The sequence below is a fragment of the Primulina tabacum genome, chromosome 1 (genome assembly GCF_025594145.1).
Source record: "Primulina tabacum isolate GXHZ01 chromosome 1, ASM2559414v2, whole genome shotgun sequence".
Taxonomy (NCBI): Eukaryota; Viridiplantae; Streptophyta; class Magnoliopsida; order Lamiales; family Gesneriaceae; genus Primulina; species Primulina tabacum.
The window spans coordinates 54269361-54292317 of NC_134550.1; the positions used below are offsets into that span (position 1 = coordinate 54269361).

At 34.1% G+C, this 22957-nt stretch overlaps 4 protein-coding genes across 6 annotated transcripts; 1 reads left to right on the forward strand and 3 right to left on the reverse strand.

Annotated features, from left to right (window-relative positions):
- Positions 1 to 223: 223 nt before the first annotated feature.
- Positions 224 to 5626, forward strand: LOC142550191 (LRR repeats and ubiquitin-like domain-containing protein At2g30105). 2 transcript variants are annotated; one of them, XR_012821292.1, is made up of 11 exons: positions 224 to 514; positions 620 to 714; positions 1010 to 1171; positions 1809 to 1919; positions 2029 to 2129; positions 2850 to 2987; positions 3365 to 3413; positions 4043 to 4108; positions 4226 to 4345; positions 4422 to 4974; positions 5180 to 5626. XR_012821292.1 is itself a non-coding variant. In XM_075659429.1 (10 exons), exons 1-10 carry the CDS (start codon positions 379 to 381, stop codon positions 5291 to 5293), a joined length of 1092 nt encoding a protein of 363 aa, XP_075515544.1. In that variant the 5' UTR covers positions 226 to 378; the 3' UTR covers positions 5294 to 5626. The 2 variants fall into 2 exon arrangements, 1 of the variants encoding a protein (XP_075515544.1); XM_075659429.1 differs by lacking the exon at positions 4422 to 4974 and having other exon boundaries at positions 226 to 514.
- A 2075-nt stretch (positions 5627 to 7701) lies between these two features.
- On the reverse strand, positions 7702 to 13588 carry LOC142550196 (ubiquitin-activating enzyme E1 1-like). Of its 2 annotated transcripts, XM_075659434.1 has the most exons (7): positions 13322 to 13588; positions 12753 to 13129; positions 11521 to 11738; positions 10445 to 11239; positions 9370 to 10238; positions 8845 to 9277; positions 7702 to 8530 (listed from the first exon to the last, which is right to left on the reverse strand). In XM_075659434.1, exons 2-7 carry the CDS (start codon positions 13120 to 13122, stop codon positions 7934 to 7936), a joined length of 3282 nt encoding a protein of 1093 aa, XP_075515549.1. In that variant the 5' UTR covers positions 13123 to 13129; positions 13322 to 13588; the 3' UTR covers positions 7702 to 7933. The 2 variants fall into 2 exon arrangements, with proteins under 2 accessions (XP_075515549.1, XP_075515552.1); XM_075659437.1 differs by lacking the exons at positions 12753 to 13129; positions 13322 to 13588 and having other exon boundaries at positions 10445 to 11246; positions 11521 to 11660.
- A 613-nt stretch (positions 13589 to 14201) lies between these two features.
- Positions 14202 to 16877, reverse strand: LOC142550201 (small ribosomal subunit protein eS4x). The gene is made up of 5 exons (XM_075659441.1): positions 16688 to 16877; positions 15593 to 15670; positions 15333 to 15513; positions 15119 to 15216; positions 14202 to 14828 (listed from the first exon to the last, which is right to left on the reverse strand). The coding sequence occupies exons 1-5, from the start codon at positions 16688 to 16690 to the stop codon at positions 14394 to 14396; spliced, it is 795 nt and encodes a 264-aa protein (XP_075515556.1). The 5' UTR covers positions 16691 to 16877; the 3' UTR covers positions 14202 to 14393.
- A 1226-nt stretch (positions 16878 to 18103) lies between these two features.
- LOC142519773 (ferritin-3, chloroplastic-like) lies at positions 18104 to 21960 on the reverse strand. Its single transcript, XM_075622803.1, has 8 exons — positions 21598 to 21960; positions 21245 to 21328; positions 20624 to 20684; positions 19531 to 19618; positions 18794 to 18855; positions 18636 to 18701; positions 18449 to 18512; positions 18104 to 18365 (listed from the first exon to the last, which is right to left on the reverse strand). Exons 1-8 carry the CDS (start codon positions 21918 to 21920, stop codon positions 18316 to 18318), a joined length of 798 nt encoding a protein of 265 aa, XP_075478918.1. The 5' UTR covers positions 21921 to 21960; the 3' UTR covers positions 18104 to 18315.
- Positions 21961 to 22957: the final 997 nt, after the last annotated feature.

Consider the following 22957-nt stretch of genomic DNA (forward strand, 5'->3'; position numbering starts at 1 on the left):
TAAACAATTTTCTTCGTTGGGATAATCGTTCTGGTTAATTTTTTTTGTTGAACCATATAGTAAAGTTTCATCGTCTTCGTTAGAACAAGTTTACGAAGATGTCAACTTTTACAAAATATTTGACACTCGAGAATAATAAATCGCATCATGCCGCAGTCGATCCGTTAACCAACACCTAAAATTATAAGACAAGTCACCTAATTTAAACTAAGTAGGTTGTGTTGGGATTGTGGGCCGACCCGCCACCTCAATCCCTTTCGGCATAACTCGTGACCATTGACCGCACATCGCCTGTTATCGGACACACACACACACACATTGGGACGCAAGCAGTGTTGGAGGAGAGTGAAAGGTGAAAGCAGTCGGGGTCGTAAGAAAATGAAGGTGAATGTAAAGTTCAGTGGCCGATCCATACAGTTGGAAATCGCCGCAGACTCCACTATCAAAGACCTCAAATCTCTCCTTCAGCCGCTCACCAATGTCCTCCCTCGTGGCCAAAAGCTCATCTACAAAGGTTTTATTTATTTGTTTTGCTGTATTAGATTTATTTTCATCTGTTTGTGGAACGTGGATCTGCTAGCTGGGTTCGATACGGTTTCAGTATTTGTGCGTTGTTCAGGAAGAGTTTTGCCTGACGAAGTGACCGTGGCGTCGGCGGAGATCAGTGATGGATCCAAGGTCATGCTCATGGCGTCCCAGGGCCTTCACCAAGGGGTATGCATCTCAGAACGGTGTTAATTGATACCTCCGTGTTCCCTTTTTTTTTTTCCTGGAATAAAGTGGTGGAGAAGAATTACTAAAGTTTCTATCAGTAAACAATTACGCAAAAAGAAAAGGTCTTCAGTTATAATTCTTTCATGGCAATTGAATTGGAGATTCAAATTGGTGTTGAGTAATGATTCTTTCATGGTAATAGATTTGGTGATTCAAATTGGTGTCGAGCGAAGTAAATTGAGGTTTTGCTTGGTTCGTTAACTGTATGTATGTTACATCGGTCTTTGTCGAGCAGGATGGTCCGATTAAAAAGGAGGCGGTTGTGGTGCCCAGTGTCAGAATGCTGGCTGATACAGCTGATAGAAAGAAAGAAAAAAGTGGGGATTCGATCAAAAAGAGCCAAGTTGAACGGTGGAAGGCGATCGGGGTTATTGCACTGGCTGATTGTGGTCTCACGGTACATATATATTATTTTTAACGCGGAACTAGAGACATCTTGACTCAATTGTTTATTTCTAAAGATTCATTATCATTGGATGCATTTACCATGAATAAATAAATTGTTTTATCCATCTTTTTTTGAAACATAATCATGGTAAATTTATTCATCTCTTCAGAAAATTTAAGAGGAAATCTCCATGATATATAATCTAGAATAATGTTGAATTACTCCATCAGGCATGGATTTTGTTGAAATGTTTACCTGAATAACGATGAAAGAGTGTAGTTGGTGAGCATTAAATGCAAATATGTCCATTGTGTGGAGGGATCAGGATCATATGGTTGGATTGGATTCTTTAACTTGCCAAGTCATTTAGCCAAGTGGTTGAAGTCGGCATAAAATGCTATTTGCTGAAGGGTTAATTATTTTTTTATACAACTGGAGTATTCACCTATTTAGATCTGGCAAATTCTGCTCCTACATGCTTTGGAAACTGTCAATTTTGTTCATTTGTTTCAAATTGAAAAAAAAGGTAACTTCGCAATATTTTGCCTGAATTTACAATAAAGTACTTTAACTGATCTTCATTTCATTTAGTATCATGCTTATATCAGTTTATGCAAGTTCACACTTGTCTATTGGGATATGCAAGACAATACCTGAAGAAGTATGGACTTGTAAACCTTCCGCTAGAGTCCTTGATTTGAGCAACAATTCATTGCATGAGGTGCCAATTGCAATTGGCTGCTTAAACTCTTTACAGGTCAACAAAACTTTATTTTCCCTCACCTTCAAATGCTTGCTATAAATTTATCAAGGGCTGTGCTTGTTCCTTTGCCTCATTACTGTACTCACACTTGACACTCCTGTAGAAATTGCTTGTTAGTGGAAATCATTTATTGGACAACTCTGTAAAGTGGGAAGGAATTGTATCTTTGAAGTCTCTTACTGTTCTATCTCTAAACCAAAACAAGTACGTGTATTCATACCATCTGTGTTTCACGGATAACTATTTTAGTAATTTTGTCCTCTATGCTTGATTGCTTGCATCAGTAGATTTCTATTATATTTTGTGCTTTTCATTGTTCTTCTCAGTTTCTTGTCCCGCTTCTCTTGTGGTTATTATCTTAGATATAAAACAGCAGACTATGAAGCAACGGCTCTACGGTGGAGAAACCCCTGTAGTTTTTTCTAAGCTCTGATAAGAATTAAGAAATGAGAACTAAGAAGATATGAAATTGATTTCATTAATTCCAGAATAAAATTTATTTACGTATCCTCATACTCATCCAGCATAATGAAAGAGTACAGCCTGTGGAAAGAAGGGGAAGGAGTGAAACAGATCAATAATGAAGGGGAACTCGGTAATATTTACTTTAGGAATCAAAGTAAAACCAAAAGTTTGGGTGTGCAATCTGCCGGCTCTATGAATATTTAGTATTTCTACTACCATTAATTTTTGCAGCATCTCATTCAAATTTATTTATTTTTTAAATCCGGGAGGAAACTGTTGCAGTAGCTTCATTATTTATTATATTACACGAATGGTTTCTCATATTAAAGAAAAGTGATTTTTTTTGTTGGCTCCTCCTCAGTTATGTATTTGTTAAATCTCTTTTTGTAATTTTCTTTATATATCTGGTGATTCTGTTCGGTTATTCTAAAGGTTTTTGACTTCTTGTCCTTGATCCAGTTTGACTTTATTGCCTTCTGAAGTTGGTGCTTTGACATGCTTGAGGCACCTTCACATTGCAAACAATCAATTGATGTGCATCCCATCTGAGATAGGTCTTCTGACAGAGCTTCAGGTTTTAAAAGCTGAGAATAATAGGTAAGCATCCCAAAGCCCCGAAGAATCAACTGAATTATATTTGGCTATATATCTGTTACCATTATTCTTGAAGAATTAATTTGATGTGTTTCTTGATGTTATTCTCTGTACTTGCTATTTTTACTTTCTTACAAATGCATTTACCTATCGTGAAATTCATCTCTGATACTGTAGTCTGTTTTTATGTGGAAAACATGCCTTGATTTTTTATTTTTGTTTCTCAGGAATTTTCAACTGTTTGACCATAACCAGCATAGTGTAATACAAATCAGATAACTGATCTTTAAAAAAAAAAAATCAGATAAATAGTGCTTTGATCTTGTTTTAAATAGTGTATGGGCTTTGATCTTCAAGTTGATACATCTTGTTTGTTGCAGGCTAAAAAATATTCCACAAAGTATAGAGGGATGCATTTCTCTTGTTGAAGTATGACCCCTCACTGTCCCCTCTTCGATATTTTGTTTTCCACTTCTATATTTTTATGAATTCAGGAAAGCTATTATGGTTTGTTTTTGTTATTATCTTGTGGATTGTGGTGGCAAAATAGATTGTTTTTATTGTGGTACATGGACACTCACATAAATGGTTGCTTATACACAGCAACTCCTTTGTTTTCCACTTTGAATTTTTTATCATGTTTTATTCAATCCAACCGTCCCAAATCAGCATCAGCACGAATTGGTCCTAAACATTCATAATTTTGTCCAGAAGATATCTCCCTTTGTCCCTCGAAATCGTGTTTCTTCATCCTCCCTATCCTTAAATGGATTTGATTTGATAAATGATTTGAAGAGTGAATTTCAAATGACACTTGAGGGTTTATAATTACTACCAAATTGAAAGGATGATAATTGAAATCCTCTCGAGACATAGTTTCAAATAAGTAAATCTAAATGTATCCTTAATGATTATACCCAAACCCAATTTTATTTGATGGATTTTAGGTTGGTTTGGATAGGCAGATGACTTATGTTACCAGTACACTTGGGTTAAAAACTAATCTGCTCTCTGAAAATTTTAAAATGATGATTCGATGGGTTTAATTTTGCTTTCAGGTTGATCTTTCATGCAATCTCCTGATTGAGTTGCCAGAGACATTTGTCAATTTAAAGAGTTTGAAGGTCTGACATTTTGTTATTATTTCGTTCCATAATAAAAAAAAGTAATCTAAAAACTTTGAACTGTGAAAAACTTAATTTTTGGTTGTTCAATTGTTTTGTGTGCTAACTTCTGTGTAGGCATTGTATCTCAGTAACAATGGAATGAAGTCCCTACCCAGCAACCTTTTCAGAATGTGTCTGCAGCTTTCGACTCTGGATCTTCATGGAACAGAAATAACCATGGATCTTCTTCGCCAGGTGCAAAGCACTTCCAGCTATACATTCTTTTGTTTTGACTATGATCTTACATGAATCTCCTTTGAAATGTGTTTAGTTTGTAGGAAATCCTGCGACTTATTCTTATGATATGAACTCTATTCTTAGTGAAGCATGAAGGGTACCCCAAGAGTCACCTAAAAGACCAGTCGTCTTCTCAAAGCCCAGCCTCCTAATGTACACGTGCCTGCATGCATACATAAGTGCACTAACCTTTTTCCAAATTCTCCGAGAAATGAAAAACAATTTGTTTTGTGATTCATTTTTCTTTTCTTCGAAATGGGTTATGGTGGTTGTTTCAGAGTTATGCTAGTTACATTCCACGATTTTTCTTTTCTCAAAAGTTCGATTACTCTTTCAAATGGCTATTTTGAAATATAATCCTCACAATCTCAGCTTGTCTCTTTTTTCCAGAAAAAAAAAAACTAGTTGAGCAGAATACTTTCCACGGCTTCATCTATCACAATAGTTTGTCGATACTTGACGTCTTTTCAAAAATCCTGCGTCCATCATTCTCAAAATTATTTGAAATTCAAGTTCTCAAATCCCAATCACAAGAACCTCTCCTAAACACTAAACCTCATGGAGTTGGCTGAGGTCATCGCCAAAGGGTAAGGGGTACAGGTTAACTTTTGTTGTCCAAAAGTACGACAAAGTCCCACTAGTCATCTAGGTCCAAATATTTCAACTGGCTACTATCAAAGGAATTAATCCCAAACGAAGATAATGCCTCATATTGGTCAAATATTGAGGGTGGAATATATGTTTACTTTTCTTCTATACTTGTAATGATCATGAGAATACCTCCCTTCGCAGTTTGAAGGTTGGGAGAGTTTTGATAAACGTCGACGCTTAAAACATCAAAAGCAACTTGATTTTCGAGTCACTGGATCTGCTGAATTTGATGAAGGTGCTGACAAGAACTGGTAACAAGCAGCAGTTGAGCTCTGAAAATTGCATTTTTATGTAAAACACAGAAGATGAATTTAAACAAAGCAATTGTTGGCTGTTTGCTGTTTTAGAGTGAGAATCCATAGTACAGATAATCAGACATTCTATCCCGATTCCCCTACCTCTTTCATAGTTTCCACTTATTTTAATTTACCAAACATGATCATTTTATTTCCTGCATATCTTGTCGAGAGTCAAGACCCGAGAGAATACTGAGATCAAATATGGCTTGGTTTTCATCTCTTATTTTTGTGGTATTTTGTAGTGTTTACTCAAAAACAAAACATAAGGAAATGTGATGCACAATTTTTATTTTTGTTGTTGAATACATATACTCTTAATTTTGTGCTGAGTACAAAAATTTATGATCCCAGCAGCTTGGTGCCGCTGTCGTTGGACAAAGTTCAAAATGTAATGAGTGAATAATGCCATTCGTGGGAAACTTGTGAAATAGTTGAGATTTTTTAACATCATGGAATCGATGAAAATATTGTTAAAATGTGATGTACTTCAAAAATAAAAAATATAGTTATTTTTTAATTCTTGATTCTTAATTCTTTTCATTCTTTTGTTTTTTTTTCAAAATGTGATTGTAAATCAAAATTCATATCAATATATAATTGGATTATCAAGTTGAAGTGAATGTCATTTCTTAAAAATAGAAATTATGTAAGTAAAAAAATTAATTTATTTTTTTTATTTTGTAATATAGATATGTTTTCATCTTTTTCATCATTTATTATTTATATTTAAATATGATAAGATGGATTTGTATCTTCTGATTTTAAATAACTGATTCTTTTGTTTCATTTATGATGATTTATTATTTCTTTCATTGAAATTTTTTTATTTTGAGATATAATTATCCAACATCTATGAAGGAAAAACTTAAATTATTATTATTTGATTTAAAGTGATACATAACCTAAAATATAAGGTAAAATAAACCAATTTTGATGTTGTAGTGTTTGCCTCTTGTTAAAGAATAATAATATGAAAATAACATATTTTTTTGGTAAAATATATAAATATGTTAGGACATGAAATAAATGAGAGTTGTGTGAGCGGAATATTAGATGAAATTTTTTGTCAATGTAAATGTTTTGTATATATCCAAAGGAGAGAGTTGAAAACTTATTTAATTATCAGTTTAGTTAATCTACATGTAAAATATATGTCTGAACATAAAGAGAATCTTATATAATCAAACAAAAAAATCACGAGTTTCATTTCAAATTAGACAAATTAGTTAGTTACTAAGAATAATGATGTGTTGTCAATAGTGATGAAAGATGTGGAGAAACCAAGTGAGCTTTAAAAAAAAAAGATGAAATAAAATTGAGTAAGATTTGGAGTGTGAATGACTCAAATAAACAAAATAAGGTCATATGAAAAAAAAAGAGGTAAATATCAAATAGATTAATCAACATCAAATCTGATAATGAAAAAAAAAACATAAAATCAGATATGATGATGAGATTCTTAAATTTAATTGAACAAAGAAGTAGAAAAATTAAAAAAATTAAAAAATAAAAAAATATTGAATGATTAAAAAATCAAACAAGGAAAATATTGAAAAATTAAACATGTTTGTTTGAAATAATAAATAAATTGTAAAATAATAAATTTTATTGAATAATTTGTGAAAAATGATGTACTATATTGATTTGCAAATTTACGACTAACATTCCAGCACTCAAGTTCGTTACCCACCTGTGTTGCACATGTTTTGCTATTAGTGTATAATAAAAAGGGATCTTGAGTGAATTTAAGCTAGTTGTACAATCAAATTAAATGACATTTATATCTAAATGTTTGGGATCAAGTTTGAGTTTTATTAAATCTATTAGGAACTGATCAAAAAATAAATTGCACTGGTTTTGAGTTCCAATTTTAACAGTTTAATCTAATTCGAGCTTAGTATCGGCTTCATTAAACAAAAGTTCGAATCTCAATTAACTAGAACATAGTTCTATTTTATGTGATCAGTATTTGGGAAGAATGAAGTCTCTCTCGCCCATCATAATTGACAAGGAATCCATTGCTCCTCTCCGACAATAATTATTCAAACAAACATGTTCACTAAATATCTTGATGAAATTAAAATATAAATTTTTTTTAAAAAAAACTACTAATTAAGCATGGTAATAATTTTTTAAACAAAAATCACAATTTTATAATAATAATAAAAACTTACACACATTATTAAGTTATAACCACACAAAAATGTCTGCACTACTGTAAAGTTTTAGGCATCTATTTGCTTCTCTTTTCTTAAAGTTAGTTGCCTGAATTAGACATGTTCAATTAATTAATTATTAAATAATATTAATAAAGCACATAATTTACTTCTCAGTCAGATAAAAATAAACAAAGTCAAATATTAGAAAAAGACACATTTATTCAATTATAACCTTCTCACTTCAATAATTCCATTCACACATTCTCATCAAGAGGTAAACCTTTCAAAGATAAAATAATAATAATGTGCATCACAACACCCTGAAAGTTTGGCTGTACAATCCCCACAACTATGTTAGGGGATGATGTCTCATAGTTTACCAAAATCTGAAGCTGGTAAACGTAAGATGAAGATTCTTACATGTTTGATGCGGTTGTTTAGTTGAAGTAAACGGATATAGTAGGAACATCGACATCGTTTTCTTCGTCATCCTCACATGCAACCACCAAATCCAAGTGTTTTCGATATGGTTGCAGCTCTATCTTTGCGATATCCCTTGCTAGGTCGACTATCTTCTTGTCCATTCGCTCTTCATGCCGGGGGAACATGCTATTATACAACAGACAATTTCCAAATGAAACACTATACGTGTTCAATCCCTTGTCAGAAAGCCATCGGAGTAACTCCCTCAAAGTAGGACTATTTCTTATGATCCATCTATCCCATATGGTCCAGCTAAAGTCTCGGTGTTTGACCGATTTTGGAGGGACCGGTTCGGCCATGGAGAATAATGGCAGAGCCAGATTAGCAAATGTGTTGCGAAAGTCTTCTAATTTGTGTGATCCATCGATAACTTTGTAGAGCTCGAGGCACACCAAACCAGTGGCCAATGCTGTGGTAGTAGCAATTGCAGGAATAATCCTTCCAGCAATGAATTTAGCTTTTAGCTTGTCGACTTCAGGAATGCTGTAGTTTCTTGCCCTCATGTTCGCAAGCGCAGCTACCAGGTCCATGTGATGATTTGAATCATCGTCCTGCAAATTTATGTGGTAAAGATTAGAAAAAATAAATAAATCTACTACAAAAAAAAAAACATCATCGCATGAAGAAATGTGGTGCTTTCAAATCACGTAGACCAGGTGTCCCAAGTTAGATCTCAGATTCTGGATGTTGCTAGATTATGCACAAGTTATCACATCATCCTAGGTTGCTATTAGATTGATGAATTTGAAATTATTGAATGGATTTGATGTATACATTTTAAATAAATTTAATTTGGAGGGATTCGAGATATATTGAGATGATTCAATTCAAACACATCTTTACTGTTTAAAGACCAGAGACAAACCTTCTCAAAATGAATAGGTTTCATCGAGAAACTTGATGGCAAATTCTTGCGACATTGCTCCAGCTTCGCTATTAATTCATCAATAACTGCTGCATCATCCACCGAAGCAGGAGAAATACTGGTAGCCTTCTCATCAGTGACAATGTTCACACCTTCTTTCGGTTGAAAATAAGGAACAATGACTTTATCAACAGCCTCAGCCAATTTCTTAGGATGCTTAACCCATTCAGGTGCGGCAATACCAAATATCTCAGCACGTAAAATAGATGCTGCCATAATAAAATGAAGATGGCTGGTATCAGCTGTAGAAAACTGCAGGGGATGAGGAAACCTCTTAGGGGCTGACCAGAAAGGGGCACCAGAACTGGTTGCAGCATCTTCAGGGAAGGTGAAAGTCAACTGCTTAACTCTGCTTGCAAAATAATCTTCAAACCTGCACATGAATAACAGTATGTTGGAAATGTGTTGAATGAAAGATTCTTCAAGAAACACGCAGGCTCAATACAAAATAATATAGAGAATTACTTTAGACGAGCCCATTTAATACAATCTTGGAATGATTCACATCGTTCCCGGTCAAGACACTCAATTATATGTTCCAAATTGTCTCTGGCTTGAGCATCACCAGTATTTCTCACTGAAGATATATATTCACCAGGGTTAGAGAGATAGGCATTTACTTCAGCTGGTGTTTTTTCAAGCAACCCTTCAAATTCTGATCTTGCCCACGTCAAGCAATGATCAATATTATGTGGAAAGGAGTGCAGAGTACACATAGGCGCCTGTTTCTCCGGGGGATCTTGGGAAGCGCCATAATTTTCTGTCAGATGGGGGATAACCACCTGCGTGTTGCATTTTGGACCTAATGTTCCAGACTCAAGAAGTGGTCTTTGGAAATACAAGCATCTCTGGTCAACATAAAGTCTTGCATTTACATTGTCAAGGGCATTAATCACAACATTCAAATTCTCCCAGAAGGTATCATCAAAAACATTTTCCGTCTCAGGACCAACACGATTCTGTAAAGCTTCTATCCGGAGAAGAGGATTAATTGACGAAGCAGCTGCAGCAGCAGTAGTAGATTTGGCGGACCCAATGTTCAAATCTCGGAAGAGGAACTGTCTGCTGAGATTACTCTTCTCTATCACATCATCATCAGTAACAGTCAAATTTCCATGTTCTCCACACGAAACTCCCATTAGTGCTAAATTCTTAAGGAACTCGCAGCCCAGAGCGCCAGATCCAACAACAAAAACTTTTGCATCTTCTAGCTTCTTTTGAAGCTTAGACCCAAACACAGATATCTGGGCATCATATCGACTATTTAACGGTCTGAAATCTCTGGGATCTAATGTTTCAGTAGGCAGTGATTCCACAGAGTCAAAGTAGAAGAACTGCACAAACACGAAAAAAGAAAGTCAAGCTGGTATAAACTCATTGCTTTTAACCACTAAACTTGATCTTGAAACTAGCAAAGACATTTGAGTAGGTATCCAGATTCCCTGACCATTTTACATATCCACCAATAACCTCAGGGAAGACAAAAAAGATAAATTGAAGTGGGGGTAAAAAATCTTAGTATGCCAAACAACACCACCACCTGAAAGAGAGGATGAAACTTCCCAGAGCATGCCTTCATAATTTCTTGCCCAACAAAGCCACCAAACATGGCAGCCATTGGATTAAGTACAGCTCGGGCACCAAAGGCAAAGTGTCTTAAAAGTTTCAGATTTATATCTTTCAGTTTCGCATCACCTAAGTTTTCATTTAAGTCGCTGGTCAGAGCTATAAACTTCAGGGCATCCTCTTCACAGCCAGCAATAGGAAACCGTCCAAATTCAGAAACAAACTTGTCCAGTGATAGAAATGCCAAATGCAAGAGAGGTGGTCGGTCAAACTTAGAGAAATCACATAGAAGGTAATCAGCAGGATCTTTGATAGCTTCCCTCAGTGGCTTGAAGTTCAACACTTTGGGCTGCTTTATCTGAGTTACAATCCCACCGCTCTCATAAGTACTAAAGTTTGTCGTATCTTCATCAAGGGTGAAAGAATATGGATTTGTAGTTTTAATCTTTCTCGGCTTTCCATCATTGAGTTCTGTCATTCCCCGAATTTCTGAGAACACAACCAGATCTCCATCCTCAAATTCAAGCCTTTCATCATCCACACAAGACACAAGAGCGGGGTTGCCATTACTGATAGATGCAATAATTCCTGTATGAGGTACCTCACCATCGACATCAAAGACGGTGAACTCAGGTCCAAAATCACAGAACACGCTACCAAAAAGGCCCCTCACTTCTGTCTTAAGGAAAGCAATTGGAGGCTGATGATTGTGGCAGTACTCATTAAATTCAATCGCACTTTTTAAATTGATGTCTGTAAAGACCACAGCCTGCATTCTTCGCAAATATTCAAATTAGTCGTGATTTTGAATCATATTACACACGCCTTTCCAAAAAACATAGGATCAACAGATCAACTTCCAAAGAGTTGAAAGCTGCAAATCATAATATGAGTCACTGTGTTATCCAATGACAGGCCATCAGACAGAACGGTGTGAATACTGAATGCATGAAGTAAACTATCAAGCATTTCATGGTGGTAATCACAATAAATGGAGCCAAAAGTAACTTCTATCTTATACATACAGACTTTAATAATAAAGAAAATTACCTGAAAATCAGAAAGTTGATCTTTAGCCAATTTCGTAGACAAAGTCGAGACGCTCACAGCATTATTGAGCTCTTGTAACTTCTGAACAGAGGCCAGAGCCCTGTTCTTGCCCAAATCTTCTTCAGAGAAGATAAAGTTACTGGACATATCCCACAATTCCACGGTCCCTTCATCATGCAATGTCAAAGACTTGACACCAGCAATGATAAGGTTCTTAGCTGCGAGTTTGAAAAAAAAATACATGAATTGCACGTCCTCGCGTCTACTAATTCAGTAAGCCTTTTTCTAATTATAGAATAAACATTATAACTAGAAAAATTGCTCTATAAGAATCACTGGTTGAAGCTTTGAACCTCAAACTTGCAATTAAGTACCAAGAAAAGCAAAAGATAGTTAACTTCAAGATATGAATGGGAAATATTGTTACCCAGTTAGAAAGGAAATCCAACTTAAAAATTGAGTTATCTATTCACATAATAAAGAGAACATAAAATGCAGAAATGAAAATTTGGAAATGATAAGCTGAATACAATAACATTCGCGGTGTTTGGTTTTATTTTTTGTGTCATGGGGAAATGTCTCGACTCTTGATAGATGTTTTGGGAGATAATTTGAATAATGTATTTTAAAACTTCGAAATATAGTATATTTTTTTGATTAAAATATACTAGTTTTGAAAATCTATGAAACATTATATTACATATAATAACTACATTAAATTTATAGAAATGTTTTACATGAAAAAAAGAGTAGATATATCTGATTTTATTTTGTGAAGAAATAGGCTTGGGGATACAAAAAAACAAAAACTGCGGTTATTTTTTCAAATTCACGCTAAAAGTCCAACAGCAACTAAACTAGAATCAGAAGTATTGTTTGCCGAATTGGCCTCATCGTGGATGGAACAGCCATGTTCTGATGTGTAATGAGAACGTGAAGTGAGATTGGACTTGGCGTGGAATGTGAGAATGGCTCTGAATACAAGAATGGAAAATGTGCAGAACGGTTATATATTTGATATAACTACATCTACATTGAAACGATTGCGACATGTTCCATAATGTTGCAAATTGCAATATGCGTGAAACAATTGGCCACTAATATCTACCGAGATCACAAAGTACTCAACGATTTGAAATAAAAAGATATGCAGGCGTATGTAATTTTATATCATCAAAACACTAAGAAAGATGATAAAAGCACGGGTATCCGAAAGCAGGAGAAGTCCATACCAATCTCGACTCCAAGACCTTGCATTCCAGAGACAAGAACATTAGATGCAAAAAGCCGCCGCATGGCATCTCGTCCATAGACTGCTAATTGCCTGCTATGGAGAACCTCGTCGATATCTCCATGAGTTCCATCACCAAAAGCCATCTCCGTAATTCTATGACCGCAGCAGCTATCACCGTCCTCTCCACTAAGGCAACAAATTCCGCGGCCTTTCGTATTCGAAAAGTTCGGATTATCAGAAGAGCTACCGAATCGATGTTTATAAATAACCCTTCCAGAAGCTCTTCCTTCAATTTCGTTGCCTTCCCCTGGTTTTTTCCCAGGAAGCTTAAAATGTAACAAGCTGCTTAAAAATCGCCAGATTCCCATTAAAAAACTGACAATCACGACAGAGTACGTGAGAAAATCGTAAAATTCAGGATCAAAACGACTAGTCAAATCTACAGAAAGCTTATAACAAACAAAAGTCTGTGCGTAAACTATGAGTCTTATGCCAAGTGATTTCATCTCATTTTCAGCAATCAAGAATTATTCGAAAGATAAGAGATGAAGTATAGAATGACTTTACCGATTACAATGGCGGAGAGGAATATGAGATGGAGTGGGAAGACGAGAAATGCTACGTGAGCAGCTGGTTTCTTCGAGAAGTCGTTTGCTATAAACGTTTTGATTCGGTCGTTGCTTCTAAAAATGACCACGTACAAATTCAAATTATATATTTAACCAATATTTTCAATGTCGTACGATTTATAAGTTTTGTCTAACACGATTTCACACATCCTATGACGTCGAGCGATTTATAAATTTTGTCTCGTTCATAAATTTTGTCTAATGTGATTTCAGACATCCTATAACGTCGTCGATATCTCCATGTTTTTAACAATATTTTTTTCTTTATTTAAAATTATTTTTTCCAGGTAAAAAGTAACTTGGCAGTTGCTACATAAGTTAATAAGTACCATGCATGTTTTTTATGTCTGGGTTGCTTTATATCAATGTATCCATAAATTTCTTTTATCTTTACTTTATCAAAACTAATAATTTAATTTTAAGATATATTAAAACAAGACCTCCGCAAAAAAAAAAAATTCAATAGCTATATCTATAAAATGTATTAGTAGTTTTAAAATCTCGTCCACAAACTATTTTCTTTTCTACAAGTAAAAAAATAATGAAATAATATCTTACATGTAAAATTAAATAAAAATATATTTTATTCCACCGAAGTTCTACTTCGTAAACAAATTTATTATACCAAAATGAACTTTAAGTTAAAACTGTATGTATTATACCAAGTATCGCTCTAACATAGATACAAAATAACTTATAAAAGAGAAGATCCGATAGGTTTCAGTTCAAACATTAGAATCAAAATTGCAATAAGAATTGTGCTAAATTGGTTAAATTACTTTAAAATGCAATCATCCAGCTGATATCATTTGAAACAATACGCAAATGTCAGATATAATAACACGAAAGATTGGCAACCATGATAGATATATTTCTCAAAACAACAAAAAATCCAAAACAAGAACTGAAACTGGCGATAATACCACTGTCTCAAGGTAGTCTATTGCTCGAAAATGAAACAAAAGCAAAACTTACCCAATCTACGTCATTCCTTGATATGAAGGACCACATCAAGCAGTAGCGGCTGACTGGGCAGCAATCCTTTTTCGTGCCTCTTCGATGATGGATAATTTTATACCTTTCCCCTTGGGTAGAGATACCCAAGGCTTTGTACCTTTACCGATTGTGTAAACATTTCCCAACCGAGTGGCGAACTCATGACCCAGTGCATCCTGAACGTGGATGGTCTCAAAGCTACCCTTATGTTTTTCTCTGTTCTTGATCACTCCAACACGCCCCCTGTTTCTTCCACCAGTCACCATCACAACATTCCCAACATCGAATTTGATGAAGTCGGCAATCTTGTTGGTCTCCAAATCCAATTTGATTGTGTCGTTGGCTTTGATGAGGGGATCAGGGTATCGAATGGTTCTCCCATCATAGGTGTTGAGGTATGGGATACCCTTCTTTCCAAATTGTACTGACCGCACCTTGCAAAGTTTAAACTGCAAGAAGACTAACCATGTGAGCCCTTAAGAAAATATCTCACAATAATACAATTCACGCAAGAAGCCAAACCAGATTACTAAAAACAAATAGTTGGCTCTCTTAGAGTATGCAGCTTCATGATGAAGCGAACTAAATGAATTGTCTAATAAGAGAATCCAGAACATTTCGAATTGTGCTGCCCAAAAAAAAATCGACCAAAAATCATAGAAATAGTAGTGATTCTACTCACAACTGCACCGCCTAATAGATATGTCTGAAGTCAAACTAAATATATAGTGCAACCAACCTTTGCTTCTTCATCCCTGATTGAATGGAGACGGAATCTGCCTTTGGTGTCATAGAGCAGACGGAAGTTCTCATTTGTCTTAGGAATTGAGACAACATCTGTAATTAGTAGCAAATGAAAAGATTAACATAATCATGACGATGAAGTAATGTTTCTAGCTTGAATGTTAAATAAAATAATTTTAACTTGGAAGTCATTTAGGGTGTGGGCATACCCATGAAGCCAGATGGGTAAGTTTTATCAGTCCTAACCTTCCCATCAACCAAAACATGGCGTTGCATCAAAATAGAAATCACCTCACGATAAGTCAGAGCATACTTCAACCTGTTACGCAATATAAGGATCAAAGGCAAGCATTCCCTTGATTTATGAGGACCAGAAGATGGCTTGGGTGCCTAATACAGAGAATATGATAGGAGGTGAGTAAACCAGGTAGTGACATAGCTCTGCCAAAGCCTATAGTGCTTTACTTACGAATGCTCCACCAAGCTTGTCAAGCATCCAATGCTTGGGGGCATTAAGCCTCTTCAAATGTTTCTTCAATCCCCTGGCCTGCAATCACAATAATTATTCAAGACCAGAATTATATCTCAATATTTATTCTTTCAGAGGGTAAAAGCGATTAAACCAAATCTGTATGATACGTGGATAACCATGACGAAAGACAAATTTGTACATATTATTCCCGGTATCATCAATAGGGGCAGGACAGTCCCAGAATTATATCTCAATATGTATTCTTTCAGAGGGTAAAAGCGATTAATGAGTTTTCAATCCGAAAACTTTTCAAAAATGCATGCATACTTGAAACTACGGTTATGATTCATAGTGACAGAAAATGTGATTTCATAGATCGCATTGGAAACTATAATGTACATTTGATTTTAGTTTTTAAAATAGATGTATGTCATGAAATTTAAAAGTTTGCTGGTTTAGTGAGGTAATATCACATACATTCAACTATTTTAATTTAATTTTAATGGTATATAAGGGATGTTAGTATTTTAAAAATATTTTTTCAGGAGATTGTGTAGGTTTGTTTCTGTTTTGGGAGAACGTAAACAATTTTTAACAAACTTTATCAAACACTGCCCAAGTTCTCACATATTTTGTCGATGTTAGAGCTAAAAAACAGAAATATTAATTTTGCTTCGAAAATTTAATCAAGTTCAACTTATTCATCGTATCGAAACCAATCTTAAAACAGCTTCTACTTTACCAAAAAAAAAAGGATAACGCATATACAGTACTTTTTTTGCCAAATAATTCTCTGTCCAAACTCAACCATTTTTTCGACCAAATCTGTAACTATAATGAGGGCAAACAAAGACTAGGTAAGCAAGTAAAAACACAAATTAAGGCCCATTTCGTCATATAGAAAATGCGATATACATCTGGGCAAAAGAAAAACAAAGTCTTCCAGTACGTAGACACAGCAGAACAATCAAATCAGATGTAGGCAACATCAATGCAATCCGTTTCTATCTAGAATAAAATCAAATGAAAAATTGATGGTAAAATTCCATCGAGGGATTGCAGAAGCTGAGAGAAAGTGGAAGAGTAACTAACCATGTTGTTTATTAAGGACTCGAAAAAAGAACAGCAGCCTCCGACTACGGTGGTGCTGTATTCTCCGCCGTCTTGCTTCTGCAATGAAACTGCAGAGTCGAGCGCTAAAAACCAAATGCAGACTTAGAAACCCTAGCAACAAATATGGGATTATATGGTGCACATTATCGGCCCACTATACTGATGATAAATAGTTAACTGTCGTTTGGGCCTTAAACGGAGGCCCAAATATCGAAACCCGTTTGAATAGTTACTTTCTGGGATAATTATCATCAACGAGCCCCTTATTTTATGTCACTATACCGATTTCATCCTCCGTTTTCCAATTGACCTGATTTGGTCCTCTATTTTAAGTATGTAAGTTGAAAATATTGTCTAATTTTTACAATAATTCGATCATAGAAAAAAAATTTGATTCATTCCGATTAAACTTCCTTCCTATTCGTCTGGAAATTTTTATTAGATATAAAGAAATGATTCACTTTCAGAGCTAAAAATCATAGTTCTCGAACAACAATCGAAATGATTTCTTTATATGTATGTAAAAGAGCTAAGTTACTTATATATGTTGTTTTCTTCTTAAAATTAACAAATTAGTGTTTATCATCGATCTATTGTCTATTTATGTGTTTTATATTAATGTAAAAAATCTATTTTTCTTCAAATTAACAAACTGATCTTTAATAAATAAATTAGTTTCTAATATAACTAGCATCGATTTATTGTTTATTTATATTTTTTAAGTCACATCTTAATTAGTAAAAAAATTCAAATAATTTTTTTATCATTCCGGAAATATTTAAATATTTACTTTAATTAATTTAATAAATAGTTAAAACAACCAACTATTATATTTTTCCAGTTGTAACATGAGGCATATATAATGCAAAATAACGCTAAACTCCAAACAAGCTTTCCAATAATTTTTTTTTAACAAATGACATATTTGGTTTGATAAAGCATAAGCTGAGCAATTTATTTTAAATTTGCTTAGCATGATTATGCATGGAAATCAGCATCAATACAAGTAAATTGATATTATGTTAGTAGTACTTGGGCTTGGACAAAAGAATTTAAAGTTATTAAATTAAAACTAATTAATTTTAAATATGTTTGATTGTTTAATTGAATTTATGTTACGATGAATTACTAATTAATTTTAAATATGTTTGATTGTTTAATTGAATTTATGTTACGATGAATTTTAAATTCACTCGTATAAAATGCAATAATAGCTACGATATATTTGAAATATACTCATGTTTTTCAAATATATCATTCAAATTCATCCACAAATCAAATTTTTATTTTTTTTTTCAAATCAAATAACCTTATATAAGCACAACCTAAAATATTTTGAAAGCAAATTAAAGACCTTATTTTTTTTAGGAGGCGCTTTAAAATTTATGTCCAACAAATAAAAGATAATATGAATAGCAACTCAATTGCTAAGAAATAGCATTACATGTTGTGTTTTGCAATCAAAGTTACTTCATCAATCATTTTTAAAGCATGAAAATAGCTCTGACTGAATTGAACTATAAAAATAGTACTACGAAACATTATTTAGAGAAGATCGCATACATATGAGGCACCAGCCAGCTAGTTATACGCATAGCAACATTTTCTCAAGCTGCCGCTGCATCAGCTACAAGCATCTTATCAAAGTGCCAAACACCTGGAAATGACATCCACGAGTAAGATTTAAGAAAATGTAAATAACAACTAAAGGAAAATAAACAGCAAGGAACGAAAAGGTACCATGGCCTCTGCCAACCCTCCTCAGCTGAGCCACATATTCGGATATCTTCTTGATTGACTCGACCTGATCAGCGACACAATTAGTATTCAAGTTGAAAAGGGCATTCGGTAGTTTGAAAATGTCTATCGGTTTTATTAGTGTCACTACAATAACTGCAAAAAACGTGAGAGAATAAAGATACTTCACCTGTTCTACCAGAAATTCACTCTCCAGGAAATCAGCCAGTTGAATATCATTGTTCTCTTCGGCAACCTATCAATTACGCAAAAGTGATGGTGATCCGTTAATGCAAAGAATAGAAAGGAAACTTTGTGCTAATGTGGAAGTAAATGCAGCAATCTAACCTTGTGCAGATTCAGAAGTTTTTCATTGGTTAACTTTTCCAGGGACAAGGCCAACTCCATAGCTGGATTTGAATTGTAAAACAAATCAGCAATATGAAAGAAAAAAAAGGGTTCACGTTGTCATAAACCAGACCGAACATTCAACTGCATTTCACATCCAAAAAAAATGTTTGTACTGTAAAGTTGCATAAGCATCATAGTATCTGGACCAGAAACCTTTTAACCATAGGAATGTAAGCAAACCATTTATCTAACTCTATACCCTGTTTTCTATTGATATAGCCTGGAAGCTGACAGACAACACGACCAATATGTAAAATGTATAAATACTAGAATCCAATGGGACATATGGCAAAGGAAGAAAAAACAATCGTTTGGCAGGCAGAGCTAATCAAAGCCCTTGACGTGATGTAGTTAAGTTATTAATGGAACAACATTCAAGAGTAAAAAAGTTCTACTGAGAAGATAGCACACGATCTCCAGACTCCACTGAACAACAATTTAGGCAGGACACTGGACATGACTGGAATCTTTTCTCCATTCGAGATTTTAAAGAAGCTCAATCATCAATTGATAAAAACATAAATATTTAGGCAGGACATGACCAGAATAATTCTCCATTCGAGATTAAAGAGAAGCTCAATCATAAAAATCATAAATACATCAATAAGAATTTCTGGATCAATTGGAATAACAACAACAATAATAATCATGCAACTTTTAGGTAGACAACCTACCACATAATGCATCTCCTTTCTCAAGATGATCATAGTTAGATATGGGCATCATCATAGACTGCAACTTGACTTGTCCACCTCTCTTGTTCTGCACATCATAAGAACAAATTGAGATCATAAAACAGACGGAGCTACCCTTAGCCTAGTGTGGGCAGCTACACTGATGATGGCGGAGCCAGAAATTTGATATATCTTGATCTAAAATTTTCTTAATAAAATATAAAATAATACAATCAATTAAGTTAATAACAATTAGATTTTCTGAGGTAAAATCTTAATTTTTTGGTTATGCTCTTTTTTCCACCCGGGTTACCAAGGCTAAATACAAAAGTTTTCATATTTATGGGCGTTGTCTTTCCTTCTATGTTTGAGCTAAATAGGCTAAAATCTCAACGTAAAAAAAATTAAAATAGAAAAACCCACCCAGTCCACAGTCCAGGTGGACATGCATATGGCTCCACCCTTGCAAACTGAGCCGAAAAAACCTATAATATATATATATATATATATATATATATATATATATATATATATTATAATGTCTCTATTAAATTTAATCAATTTTATAAAAATAGTAATTTACCTTGGTAATTGTTAAGTTATTGTGCACTTCTTAAAATTCTAAACTTTAACGTCTTACGCCATATGTTATATTGTTTAATTTTTCTTTTGGAATAAAATTTGTTATACATTACTACACAATCACAAGAAATTGCTTTAAATAAATAATCAAATTGCTAATAATATATTTTATATTAATTCTACTTGTTGTGACTGCGACCGTGGAGAGAGTCCTTAAATCAAATGGGTGATGGATGAAGGGTCGCACATTCTCTATGTAAAGAAAGAAATATTTATAGCAATTGATAATGAAACTATTGTGCAAAGATTTCAATATACGAAGACTCGAAAATATTAATTATAAGATAGTTATTTTGTCGTGCTCGATGATTAATTGATCAAAATATTTATATATATATATATTATTTGTTAATTATCATATATAGTTTCCTATACTAAATCAAGATGCTAGCTGCGCTCGTCTGATCATAGTATTAAAAAGCAAACGATAGCACAATGTAGCACAAATAACCTGATATTCCATGAATTTTTCCGCATGCTCCCTTTCCTCTATGCTAGATTCCTTGAAAAAACTGCAATGACAAAGATTTATAACTCATGTAAAAGTAAAGTAATATAGTCTCCTTGCATTGTTGTTAGCCCAATCCCAATTTAGTTTATTTTAAATGAAAGATTATCCCAGATATGAAAATATCAATGTTATGTAATCCATTGAAATTTAGATTTATTAAAAGTTCAATTTTATGAAGTTTCTGCACATGGATCGGTACCTTACCATATTCCCTCGTACGATTCAGGAATAGTCGGGTCGTTTAGCTCATTTTAGCCTAGCTACTCAGGCTATAATTTATACACTCTGAAATCTTTTAAATTGAATCATCCAAATTAATATCAAATTTATGCAATTAATAATATTTTTTAAAAAAAATGGGTCAGCCCGGGTGGCCATATATGGCTGAGCCACTGCCCACGAGGCTTAGCTTTAGCCAAACCACGGCTCGATTTGGAAATGCCCGTTTTTTAGAATCATATCAACATATGATGATGTGAAATAATATAAAAATTTGACGATGCATTCCACACCTTTACGAAAAACACAAATGTCATATACGTATAGCATCGAGAAAATTACTTGGCGATCCCCTTTAGAGCAACATTATCTCTGTCGAAGTAGGCATACATTGCATGATACACGTACGAAACGTTATATTCAACGCTGCAAATTCAAGAGAAAACAAAATTAATTAGGTCAAGAATTTAAGATATATATCGATCTGCAGCAAGGGAACAGATAAAAAAGCAGGTCTAAATATCTATGGTGTAAGTTAAGTAACACCGATCAACATTTATCATTTCCATCACCGATCCCCCAATGCAGGATTAGTAACTGCTACATTGAATAAAACAAATTCCTCGGAAATTAGAATAGTAGAATAAACTCAAAATGAATAATACGATCGAGTAATAATAAAATGGTGAGCAAACTTGATCTGTTCATTAATGGCGGCCTCGCAGAAGTCAGAGTACTTGTGGCGAGCAAGAGAGGCTTGAGAAAGAGCAGGGACGAGAAGGAGCTCCTTCTTCACTTCTTCGAACGGTTGAAAAACGACATCGAGAATGGGGCAATTAATGGCCTCTTTCGCCGCATTCATCACCAGACCTCCCACGCTGCGGCGGCGCAAATGTGGTGCGACAACTCCATCGGATCGCGACGTCGCGGAGGGAGAAGAGACGGAGTGAAACACGGAATCTGAGACCAAACGACGATCTAAAGAGAAGGAGATCGAGGATTGGATTGCAAGCAGCATGACTGAAGCGTGAAATTCTTTTGATTTTGAAAATGGGAGGAACTGCAAATGGCGAATTTGCGGGGTGAGATGTTCTTATATATTGGTAGGGTCGGGTGATGCCCGGATCCCTAAAGAGACACGTGTCAGCCTGGCCAACAAATTTACCTAAAGTGGGGCCCGGTGACTTTTTTGACCGACTGGTCTTCATTTGAAAAGTTCAGCCACACAAATCTTTGGTGTTTAATAGCAATGGAGTTGGTTCAAATCTTAGTTGTCAAAAACTTACTAAAGACGGTATCACTAAACGTATTTTGTGAAACAGATTTTTTATTTGTGTCACCCATGAAAAAGTATTTTTTTTTTATGTTAAGATTATTACTTTTTATTGTGAATATCGATATAGTTGACCCGCCTCACAGATAAAGATTTGTGAGACCGTCTCACAAGAAACCTACTCATTTTAATTTAAGTATTTACAAAAAAAGAGGTTCCGAATTATTTCTTTGAAAAAAAGGCTCCCATTAAAATCAACTTCACTTTAATTTCAAAACATTAAAAAGTTTGCATGTATTTAACAAGTTACAAGTGTTTAAAATACATTAAGGATGTGTTTAAATTTATGGAATTGCATTTTTTTTTATAGATTTCAAATCAACGGATTTTAAATTAGTATGTTAATTAGTGAACAGCTAACATAAGAGATTTCAAATCATTCATTCTAATTTTGAACCAAACTAATACAATGAATTCGAACTATGAAATTAAAGTCAAATTCGCTCAAATTCTTCGATTCAAACGCAATTCTAAAATTTAATTAATGGTTTTGGAATATAAATATATGAAGATATTAAAGTCCTATGATGATTTTTTTTCACATCGTTATATAATTAGAGGAGTGCTAATTTAAAATATAAAAGTAAAATACACAAAAATAAAATATTATCATTTTGGAAAATAAGAGACAATGCAAAAATAAACATTTTTTAGTAGCTATTATTTTGAAATTTAATTAATAAATTATTTGACAATAAAAAAAATTCATTTCATTCATATTT

Excerpts from the sequence above, each read along its gene's own strand:
- LOC142550196 (XM_075659434.1), bottom strand. The coding sequence starts at position 13,122 with ATGGGAATCTGGCGATTTTTAAGCAGCTTGTTACATTTTAAGCTTCCT. Across the intron at positions 11,739-12,752 it reads AGGTCTTGGAGTCGAGATTG|CTAAGAACCTTATCATTGCT; the intron begins GTATGGACTTCT and ends TCAAACTCGCAG. Across the intron at positions 11,240-11,520 it reads ATCAACTTTCTGATTTTCAG|GCTGTGGTCTTTACAGACAT; the intron begins GTAATTTTCTTT and ends CGAAGAATGCAG.
- LOC142550201 (XM_075659441.1), bottom strand. Across the intron at positions 15,514-15,592 it reads ACAAGCTTGGTGGAGCATTC|GCACCCAAGCCATCTTCTGG; the intron begins GTAAGTAAAGCA and ends TCTCTGTATTAG. Across the intron at positions 15,217-15,332 it reads TTACCCATCTGGCTTCATGG|ATGTTGTCTCAATTCCTAAG; the intron begins GTATGCCCACAC and ends TACTAATTACAG.
- LOC142550191 (XM_075659429.1), top strand. The coding sequence starts at position 379 with ATGAAGGTGAATGTAAAGTTCAGTGGCCGATCCATACAGTTGGAAATC. Across the intron at positions 1,920-2,028 it reads GCTGCTTAAACTCTTTACAG|AAATTGCTTGTTAGTGGAAA; the intron begins GTCAACAAAACT and ends ACACTCCTGTAG. Across the intron at positions 4,109-4,225 it reads TCAATTTAAAGAGTTTGAAG|GCATTGTATCTCAGTAACAA; the intron begins GTCTGACATTTT and ends ACTTCTGTGTAG.
- LOC142519773 (XM_075622803.1), bottom strand. The coding sequence starts at position 21,920 with ATGCTGCTTGCAATCCAATCCTCGATCTCCTTCTCTTTAGATCGTCGT. Across the intron at positions 18,856-19,530 it reads GAAAGGAGATGCATTATGTG|CTATGGAGTTGGCCTTGTCC; the intron begins GTAGGTTGTCTA and ends ATTCAAATCCAG. Across the intron at positions 18,702-18,793 it reads AACTTCTGAATCTGCACAAG|GTTGCCGAAGAGAACAATGA; the intron begins GTTAGATTGCTG and ends CGTAATTGATAG.